This window comes from Achroia grisella, unplaced genomic scaffold (genome assembly GCF_030625045.1).
Source record: "Achroia grisella isolate CSIRO2021 unplaced genomic scaffold, CSIRO_AGI_Agris_v1 utg546, whole genome shotgun sequence".
NCBI classification, from domain to species: Eukaryota; Metazoa; Arthropoda; class Insecta; order Lepidoptera; family Pyralidae; genus Achroia; species Achroia grisella.
In genome coordinates, this window is record NW_026712931.1 from 2984258 (window position 1) to 2995855 (window position 11598).

Sequence of the window (11598 nt, forward strand, 5' to 3'; positions counted from 1 at the left end):
CTACTGTTGTTAAGTAAATAATATTTCATTTATTTATGGGTAAACATTTAATCGTGTTTATTTGTAATGCAACAAACATATTAAGGACACGTCATAGTAAGTATCAGGATTGGCAGTAAGAAAAGTTCATTTTCATGTTTCTTTATAAGTTAAATCTATATTATGAGTATGGAGGTAAAATAAGACAGAAATGATAATTTAAAATGGCTTAGATAGCCATATCTAAGCAATTTTAAGTTATCATTCAAGTACCTATATATAGTTTGTAAAATTCACTAGCAAATATACCAAATTTTGACATCTACGTATTGGTGGTTACTGGTCATTAAAGGTACGGTACATATTCCTTCGCTAGCGGTGTACGAGGGTCGGCCATGAGTATAATATCAGGTCGATTAGTTCATTGTAGCTATTTTACCAGGAATTAGCGACTATTTCCACCGAATCACGACGTACGAGACGAAAGACGAAGTTACGGGCGCTTATGTCTTCGATGTAGAGTGATCTACCACTCATTGGGTGGGTATTGTATATATAATATATATACCTATATACCTAATAGGTCTAATAAATTGTACGTAACAATAGAAATTGGAAACTCGTGGCTGTTCGCCGGGCCGTGACAACAATGCTGACGCTACTTCCGTCCTGGTGAAAGCATGTAGTTCTTTAGACCATTATTAGTTAATTTAAAAAAAATTTGAATACTTACATTAATTGGAATAAGTATTTATTTAAAGCGACATATATTTATTAAAAGTCGTTTTCGTCTGTTTAGCTATTTCGCTACTACCTCTACTATTTACGAAGTCCAACAGTTTGCTGTGTTTCGGTTGAAAGGTGAGATAAAGCAAAAAAATAACAGCATAAGAGCCATCACAGTCTTCGGGATTAGCAATGTGTGAGTGGTATAACGAGAGTCATGATAACGTTAACACTTACATTCCGAAGGGCCGTCTGCTAGTTTGCTATTACATAAAAAAAGTCTGAATTGTTCATTAGGTCACCTTGTTTGATAAGTATAAATAAGCTATTAAGAATTTATGACTACGAGCACGAGCAATGTACCCACTTTACTACTCCATTTCTATAATCCACAAAAACAAATTATTTTAATAATTAATTTATGTCCGCCAAAAACTTTATGTTTAAATATACTACATTTGAATTTATTATCATCATTTAGGTATACTTTGTATAAATAGTAGTAATAGTAGGCAGCTACTCCGTCCCCGCCCTGATTCTCATAACTTTGTGAGTTTTGTATTTATTAATACTATATATAGTTCATGGCGTTCTAAATATTAATTAGCTTGGCTCAATTAAGTTACCCCTACATTGGGGACAGAGATTTGAATGCAGCAAATTCATACCGACAGAATAGCAATTTGCAGAAGGACAGAAAACCTGTTACAATACAACGTCTAAAAAACTAAATAAGAATAAAAGATGAGGATTTTCATTGGGGCTCTTTGGCATTAATAATTCAGTATTATTATTATATATTATAATTCATTATTAATACAGTAACTAGAAAAAATCTTATCTTTATTAGATACCATTTTTAGTGCAAAAAATCTGAGATACTAATTATATTATATTTTGTTTTATTATGTTGATTATTCTCGATTTTTAAATATAATTTTACATTTTGACTAATAGTGACATCTATTACATTATACACAAACTTGACGGTGATTTAATAAACAAAAGGTGTAGTGTAAATAACCGAAGCTTTAAAGCACAGTTTCAAGCAAGTTTTAGGTTATTTAATTCATGCAATATTGAATAGATGGCGTTATACATAAGCTAATGTATATGGATATTTAAAGAGTACAGTACAGTAAGTATTTAAGTCATTCACTGCAATAAATTGACTACCTTCATATATAACTACCAACAGTTTTTAACGGATGTATATGGAATTATAATATATAAAATGAAATATAATAATAATAATAATATGGAAAAGCGTTGACGGTAGGCACTGACAGGGCGGACACAGGGATAATAAAATAGGCATGAAGTTCTGACAGTTACCCTACTATAACATGTTAGTTACTTTTGTCTGGTATTTCGCTTATTTAGAAATAATAAATAATACGTGGCGTTGTTTACCCGTTAATATTTTTACTTATAAATAATTAGAGGTAGAAGGAGACAGAAAAATAAGTACGGATTACAAACCACAGCTTACAAAGTTTAAAAAGCTTTTTGTAACCTACATTTGTTTTGTTTCCTACTTATCACGGACGTCCAATGATTTTCCATGGTTTCAACACCATGAGGTGCATAGTCATTTTGTTTCTTATTCCAATTATATAAAAATTAATTGAACATAAAGTTTATTTATCAATTGAAAAGATACAAATCAGATTTACAGTGGAGTAGTAGAAATATTTTTAATTTCCCATTGTAGTCTTAATTATGTTATATAATATAATATAATAAACAGGTTTAAGGCTATTATTACAATGATTCATAAATCTGAATATTGAAAAGCTAAAGAGGATTATCTAATATACTATACATATTATTACAACTAACGAATTATTGGACTATCATTGATAGGATAATAAACTGGCCACTTTTATTTTAGTGGGCGTTTAGTCGTGAGTAATAATTATTTTAACTATCAATAAATAGTAGTTTTTGCTAGGAAATATCTTGCTAAACTTGATATGATAATTTTTTAATTAAAACTAATTACATCTTAGTCATTAGAATGATTGTACATATCAGGGTTCGCTAACTGCTAACAATAACGGATCTAATAAGACAACGGCCTTGAATCTTTAAAACTTTTAAGTTATGAACTACCTATGCTTTTTCATGTACTCAATGATATGTATATATCGGACTCATAGTGTCACTAAATGCCAACCTATCATTAGCTACCGTGTAGTAAGTACCATATGTTTCACATTTACGACCTTTTGATAATTCATGTCGGTGACAAACAATACGCAAGGACGATCACTTTGTATTCCTATAAGTCCATATTGATCTCAATAGAATCATGTATAAGTTCTTATGATTTGTATAAATAGGACACGCTACACAATTTGGGTATCAGTCGACCGTGTTTGGTGCGAAGTGATCTTAATCCGATCAAAACACAGACCTCGTTCAGGATGAGACGTTTGGTGGTGTTTATCGCTCTATTTGCGGCGGCAGTGGCGGCCCCTCAATATTTGGTGCATCCTGCTTACTCTCCTGGTGTCGAGTTGGAAGCTCTTGGTAGTCTTCTAGATACCGCTGAGTTTACATATCCTAGAGCACTGCAAGGACATATTCTCAAGAAGAGATCCGTGCTTCCAGTTTCATATTCTTTACCATCTGCAGTATCGCATCAATCTCGTGTGGATGTTCGTACTTCTCCAGCTGTAGTAGCTACCGCTCCCGTTGTCCAAAATGTTGTGGCTGCTCCGGTAGTCGGCGAGCCAGCAATAGTGGAGGCGCGTGCGGTGTACTCTGCACCCGTTGCTGTCTCCCATCAGTCACGAGTTGATGTACGTGCTACACCTGCCGTAGTGGCTCCCGTGGTAGCGTCTCGTGCTGTGGTACCTCCTCCTGCTGTTGTTGCTCAACCCATTGTGGCACGTTCGTACATTCCTGCCAGTACAGTATATGCTGGAGGATCTGCTGTCACTCATCAATCTCGTATCGATGTAGAAACCTCGCCTGCTGTGGTAACTGAAGAAATACTAACACCAACTCTTGTGGAAAGTCGATCAGTGTTAGCGCCTTCAGTATACAGTACCATATGGTGAAGCAAAAGATTCTGAAACGAAACGATTGTATTATTTTTGATGATGGAAATAAATAATTTAACAACAAATGTTTTGTCTTTATTTCATTCAAATTTTTAGTAGAAATCTAAGGTCTATATTTAGAGTAGGTAATATTTAAAGAAAACAATGTAAAATGACACTATTTTATTACATCTGGTCAGTGAAAAATGTATATTAAATGTACATGTTATAAAAAAAAAGGTTTTGAATAGAAGTGAGGAGACGTTGTTTTCGTATATTTCGCAATTATAAGTAGTTTTGAAGCACGGGAATATTTTTTATGTACGCGTAATTATTTTAAAAATGAAAATTTATTGGAGTAAGAAACTAATTTTGGTAATATTGGTTACAGTTATTGGTAGTATTAGTCAGTCACATAAGACAAGTCACATAAAAGATGTATGAATTGAATTTGTTGCAACTCGTATCTATCTCCTATGATATCCGGCAATTCAAGGTCGGGCGGATGTTAGGTTCGATTACTATGTTATGACATGATCAAAATCTAAAATTATATACCAGTTATTTATGTTTACATCTTTATAGACAAATTATTAATATTATGTGGCATAATTCAATTCAGTATTATAGAATTATTGTTATTACCGGTATTTAGATAATACAGAACTTTTTTGATTCAGTATCATGTACATATAACTCTATGGTTAGTATCTATGAGCGTTTGTATGTAAATTGTCACACTTTATGCTTGCACTCATGGTATAGAGAATTTCGAGTATCTCTGTATTGTAGGAGCTGTAAGTTAAAGAAACTTACTGCTAAACAGAACAGAGCAAAAAGAATAATTTTAGTATAATTACATATACTACTACTGTATGTAATTATTTATAAATTAATGACACCAATTATCACTCGTCCGTTGTGCAAATGCTCTTTAGCTTATTCAGATCTACACACAATCACATGCGAATGTCGCGTTAATTAAATTCTCTTACATGAACACAATGATATTTAGTTATTAAACTACTCTACTACCACAAATATTATTGAATGAATAACATTCTTGCTAATATTAAATTATATTTTGTATTTACATTATCAAGGTAAAAGTGCCTCAGGTAGTATAACATAAAGTTAACCCTAGGCGCAAGGTGAATTACTTTCACAATAACTGTTGACATTGTAGGCACACTAAAAATTTTAATATTTATGAAATATGAATCTAATTCGATAGCTATAAGTTTTAAATGGCGAAGAACATAGTGGGTAGAATATAATAGGAACTTATTTTCGTATTATATTGAAGCATTTGGTTTAAAATAACTGTAAATCTATTAATAACTGTATTTTCTTAAATTCTTTACTGAACACTTGTTAAAATGTTTCCCTGTCCCTGACACTATTCCTGTTATAAAAAGTACTGAACTTCTTTAGCAAACTGAGCATTACATAAACCCATTTATTGAACAAATAAATTTAAAGCAAGTACAGCTAAGAATGTACTTATTAAATGTAATCGCAACATTAACAAACTATTGAAATAAGTTTCTAAATATTTTTTCTTTAATTAAACATCAATATTTAGAAATAGTTTACGTGACTGTGATATATGGAGTAAAGACGTGATGTATATTTGATAATATTTGTAGTATTAAATGGTTTCATCTTTCTTATAATGTATTTTTCTCAAGGAATATCTAGGATTAAAATTAAGTTATAAGTATATACATATATTAGAGGTGTTATTGCCAGTAACAAGAAACTAGTATACTCGATAAATACTATTTAGATACAGGTTTTTTATTAACTATATTTGTTTCTCTGTTGTTTTTAGGTATTTATTTTCATAGAATATTAATATTAAGACGAAGATTTGTTTTGAGTACGAAATGGAATATTTTTCTTCATATTAAAACATAAGTGCACTGAATAATTTTTGTTGCATTTCGTTGTAACTTTTTCTATTTACTGCGAAAAAAGTTGTATTACAATAACACTTATTAATGAGTATTTCTGTTTAAAAATTAAATTATATTTAAGAAAGCAAATAATTATGTAGCTTCTGGATTTTCTATGAAAACTTAAATCGGATCGTTTAACTGTAAAAATAAAGGAAACAAGTAATAAAGGAATGGACTATAAATAAAAGCTATCGCTTGTATTTACATCTTTATTTATAAATATTTTTTTTTACATTTTTTACTTAATCACTATTCTTAGGGTTCGTCAGATTCGCTCTTCACCAACCATGGGCAAGGGGACTTGAATGGTAGTAACCGGAATGCGCAAGGGGAGCACTGTAGGCGAGAGGGGCAGCAGCGTACACGCTGTGCGCAATGGGGGCGACGGCTGCGGTGGCAACCACAGCGGGGCTGGAGCGTACATCAACACGGGACTGATGAGATACGGCAGAGGGAGCCACGGCGACTACGGGGGCGGCGATGGCGTGTGACACAACTGGGGCAGCAACGGCGTGGGAAACCACGGCGGGGCTAGAAATAACATCCACACGAGATTGCTGGGAGATGGCAGAAGGGGCAATTATGGGAGCAGCATAGCCGTAGGGAGCCAGAGAGCGTTTCTTCAGCAAATGTCCGTGTCCAGCGAGACCGTATGCAGAGTGACCCAGGAGGGGAGCAGCATAACCGGTGACTACTGGGGCAGCAACGGCGTGAGACACAATAGCGGGGCTGGTGCGCACATCCACACGAGATTGGTGAGAGACGGCGGCCGGGGCGGCGACCACAGCTGGGGCCACGACGGAGTGGGCGACTGGTGCGACGACTGAGTGAGCTAATGGTGCAGCAACTACTGGAGCGTAATGTCCTTCCAGTGCCTTAGCTTGGTAGTGGATGGCACGAGCGTTGATGACTTCTGCTGTGTCCAATGGACGGCCGTGGGGGTCCAGCACGAGTGCGGGAAGATGAGGCGGTTGGGCCAATGGAACCAAGGAGCCGCATGCCACTGCGGCGAGAGCGAAGAACACCACCATCGATTTCATTGTGAACGTGGTCTGTGTTTTCTGAACGAACTAGATCACTTCAAACCGCACACGGTCGACTGATAAATTTGACTTGCCCTCCGCCGTATTTATACTGACCGGACATAATTAAAAGGTAAGGCAATTTCAGTAAGTACATAATAATATTTGCTAGAACAATGTCAGTTGTCAATATGACGAGTGACCTCGGACGTATGTAGCGGTCATAGTGAAGGAATTTCGTGGCCGGGGTATGTAGTGCGCACCGACGTCAGCCCGAAATGTGCACTTCGGTGTTAGTTTGTGTCGATTTAGTCTCGAGACTTAGACTATATCAGTCTTAATACTTAATATATAAAAAATATATAAGTATTAGAAAAATCTGTTTAAATTTAATATATAAAGCATCCAATTAATGTTTCACAAACAAATATTTCAATACCATATAATATTCATAAAGACGTACTTACATAAATTATGGTAGCAGTACCTACGATCAACGTTGCGGAACGTTCTTCATTATGCTATAAATTTTATTTTAATTTGTGAAACTTAAGTTTTTGTCTATTGATACTTGCTTATTAAAAGGTCCTTGAACCCGACTCTTAAACAAGTGCCTAGTTATTCAAGGTTATCTCATTGGTATTAAGCATAGTATAAAGTTCTAACTTAAAGATACTAACATGCTTTTATTTAATTGCAATGTTCTCGTTCATGACTGGAATAAATTGATTGATTGAGAATAACCTCATTAGTTCGTATATCCAAAAATTTATATCGATTAATTAATTGCTAAAATGTTAAAAAATAACCAACAAACAAACTCACTTTCACTTTTAAGTTTAGATAAGTAAGAAAGCTTGTTACTAGTAAGAATCAATTATTCTCCCGGCACCGGTTTCAGATATACAAAGTTACATATTTCATATGTGTCCCGAATGGCAAACAAGATGACTTTCTAGCTGATAGGTATACAGTATAGGAATTGGTACCTGTCATCTGTATACATATATCCATAACATCCTTGACATATGACATTATATGTTGCCCATGCCGGAGTATACGATGGGGATGTATGATGCCGGAGTATATTATCTTACAAAGAAACAGTTCATTGAGAATTTTCTACAGTATCCAACAGAGTCTTAGTTCTAAGTATAACAGATATTTAAATAAAAAAGAAAAATCTTCATCAAACAATACACTAACATTAAGCCTAAAATTTAAATATATTATAGTATAGTCACCTATATTTCTCTGTGTACACTTCAATAGATCTGTGAATAGAAATAATCTATATTTAATATGTTCCATTATACTACCGGACATTCAGAATGCAGATATGAAGGATAGTAAGAAACTTATCGGTTGTTCTTTTTAATAGATGTTAAGTTTAATACGAGTACTTTCAATATTTTTTGTGATTAATAAATTAAATAATCCAAGTAGCACTAATTTACAGGAGTAATATCGTGATAAGGACAAAAACGTTAAACGTTCACGTAATAAAGAGGAATTAGGAATAAATTTCATAGAGTACGCTATTAATATTTAATAACATATTCTGTGAAAATGGGGCGAAATATACCAAAGAAAGCTGAATAAAATACGGGAAAGAGGTAGTAAAAAAGAAACCATAATAAATAATTGATTTTATATCATTTTGAGTTTCAAGACACCACTTACATTACTTTACAATTCTGATTCATTCATCAGAGCAGACCAGTAATAAATAGCAGTCGTTCATGAATAACTACAAAACTTGTCAAAGTTACAGTTACAAATATTATTGATAAACACCTCCTGAACTAAAATATCATATGTAGCATGTAATATTATGTTATCTGTGTATGTAGGTAATGCTATACTGTGCTTTCAATTTTGAAAATACGTAAAGCCTAATTTTAATAAATAAAAAAGCACATGCAGTGGCCCTAATAATTTCAATTCTTTGTCATAAAAGTAAAAAGTAAGACATATTCATGATTATCTGTTTCTTCCTAATCCCATTTATTTGGGGTCGGCGTAGAACTACAAAATACATATAGTTTTCATATTATCACTATGTTAATGTACACGACACACGACTGTACTAAACGGATGTTCCGATTCGGTCCTCTGACTATTTTTACAAAATCCACTCCATTTGTATTTGTACTAGCTGAAAGGTTGCGTTGAGTATCCAAAAGTTCATTCCATTTCTGTGGGTCAGCGACACTTAAATTAATTCATTTTTGCCCTTACAAATTGGGATTGTTCGATAATGGACTCTATATTGTATACAGTACTATTTAGAGAGCATTCTATTTCAGATGATTCGTTATTTGAAATGGCTATTCACAATTATATATTCTTTATTTCATAAAATCACTTTTTGAAACTACTTCATTTGGTAAATTTTGACAAGTAGTTTACAAGTTATCAAAGAACAGTAGAACATCAATATACATAAATAAATATACACACATACATATCTGCTAAATTCCTAACACACCTTTTTGTTTCGCCATTATCGGGTAAAAAATTGTATAACGTCACTTGCGATACTCAGTTTTGACAAATAAATTGAGAAATAAATGCGTATATAAATGCGACCACTGTGGATTACAGTTATACGTGACTGGTCGTGATTGGGACTGCCGGATGAAGGGACGTTGTTCCTTTTCTATCTGAGATTTTAGAAGGCACTTGATCAGATTGGGATACTTAATCATTTAAAGGTGTGATGACGGTCGCCATTTGACAAGCGTCTAATTTTTTAACAAGATCTGAAACTTTTATGTTGTTAAAATGTAAAACCTAAAAATAGATTGTACGTTTAATGCTAATAATATTTAGACTCTTCTGTTGATCCAATTGGTTCTTTAGGAAATCATAATGTGGATATCAAGTACGAGCTATTCACATGTTTGATAGGCATGAATTGTCATCTCCAGATATATTGTCGACACTGATGACCTTTTTTTAAACTGCATGTTCTGTAGAACATTGTTTTTTTCATATTATATGATAGATTCACGAGCTATAAAAAAGGTTGTCAGAGACACATATCGTTATTTTTTTAGTTTGTTTGTTCCTGTTTCACAAATACTTTAGATTATATTAGATATATGTATAGATGTTTTATGTTTTAGAGAGTCGAGAAAACTATGCGACTTTTTTACTCAATAGCTATCTCAATACCGCTTAAAAAAAGTTGGTAGTTCTTCGTTTCTTTAATACCTAAACAGAATTTGCAATTAAAGTAAATGTATTGCGTAACGAGAACTTAATTTCTACATAGTCTTAATTTAAAATTTATTGTTATGATAAGAACATGTATTTATAATAGATGTAAGTTTATAAAATTATAACTTAACATTGAACTTCAATGAACTATGTTCAATGAACTGTTTGTTTGTAAGATAAGAAAATTATTTTTCTAATAAATGAATTTAGATGTATAAAACATTATAGGCTATACATTGACTAAATCACTAACGCAATATTTTTTATGAAATATTTATAATACCACGGTTACTTTAGGCGCTTCATTGTAAACATTGTGTATTGTAAATAAACATAATTAATGCATAATTAAAGCGCCAGGAAAACATATTATTGTAATAAAAAAAATCTTATTACGTAAATATGAAGGAAATTAATCGTATTTGTAATTTGATACCAGACTAATGATGTTTCAGTATTCCGTAACGAAGCTATATTTATAATAAGAGATATATACGGGTATTTATAACGAAGATATTTCGGTACTCATTTATTATTTCATCTTAAAATATCTTCTCGAATTGTGTAATAAATATTCATGTTCAATTTGTAACATCTTATACCTATTTTCAGGGAACTTGAAAAATAAGAACGTTGTGAATAGACAAATTTTTATATATTTACATATTTTAAGCATAAGATGTACATTCCACTATTATTAATTACTTAAAATACGAATAAAATATATTATTCATTATTGTTCCTTTGTAAATAAGGAACCTATTTTCTTCACTCCTTTTTCAAATGATATAGTCAGTGAATGAAAATTTCATTATAGATTTTATCGAATCTCATAAGTTATTTTAGCTACGGTTAGTACCTAGTTTTTATTTGTAAAAGTTTTTATTGTTTCAAATTAGATACTCCCTAATCATTCGTACGTGATTTATATTTAAGTATACACAGATGTTACTAGGCGATATGACATGGAGATGTATCTATATACGTATATTTTATGGACTGATTAAGTAACAAAAGGGTGTATAGCATGGTATAGCGCCATAAGCTTTTGATATAAGATAATGCAAATGTAAGTAATAAAAGTTATAGAGCAAATTCGTGACTGACGTTTAACAGTAGCAGAAAACCGAAACTGGTGTCAAAGTTCACAGACGTTTGGATTTTATTTGTGTTTTATGTCATCATATATTGTGCACACTAGTATGATATTAACATTTTATATTTTGTATCGAAACAGACGTTGTAAATGTAACTCAGTCCCACTTATGTCACGCGTAAAGCAGCTTGATTAGTAATCAGTGTTTCGGTGGATATGATGTTGAAAAGACAGTGAAATTACAGGATATGAAGGCATATCATTTTAATTCTCTGAGTAACTTTAGGCACTTCATTATCGACATTGATATCGTACTGTTACTGTTACTATAGTCAAATCTTGACCACAATTATTGCATCCTAGTTGAACCGTCTAAGCCGTATATTCCATAAAATTATTCCTGTGTTAACGAATCTGTAATTGAATAATTAGTTAGTTTAAATAAATATCATTTATATATTTAAAAATAATGTTATTGGAAAATGTATGTAGGTATGTGTGACTGTATAACCACAGATATGGTATAACGTACCTAGTGA

The 11598-nt window shown here is 32.5% G+C and overlaps 2 protein-coding genes across 2 annotated transcripts; one reads left to right on the top strand and one right to left on the bottom strand.

Annotated features, from left to right (window-relative positions):
• The first annotated feature begins 3088 nt into the window (after positions 1 to 3088).
• LOC131848086 (uncharacterized) lies at positions 3089 to 3812 on the top strand. The gene has a single exon (XM_059197841.1). It carries the CDS (start codon positions 3135 to 3137, stop codon positions 3771 to 3773), a length of 639 nt encoding a protein of 212 aa, XP_059053824.1. The 5' UTR covers positions 3089 to 3134; the 3' UTR covers positions 3774 to 3812.
• Positions 3813 to 5929: 2117 nt separating this feature from the next.
• On the bottom strand, positions 5930 to 6811 carry LOC131848085 (cuticle protein 16.5). The gene has a single exon (XM_059197840.1). It carries the CDS (start codon positions 6754 to 6756, stop codon positions 5995 to 5997), a length of 762 nt encoding a protein of 253 aa, XP_059053823.1. The 5' UTR covers positions 6757 to 6811; the 3' UTR covers positions 5930 to 5994.
• Between the last annotated feature and the right edge of the window lie 4787 nt (positions 6812 to 11598).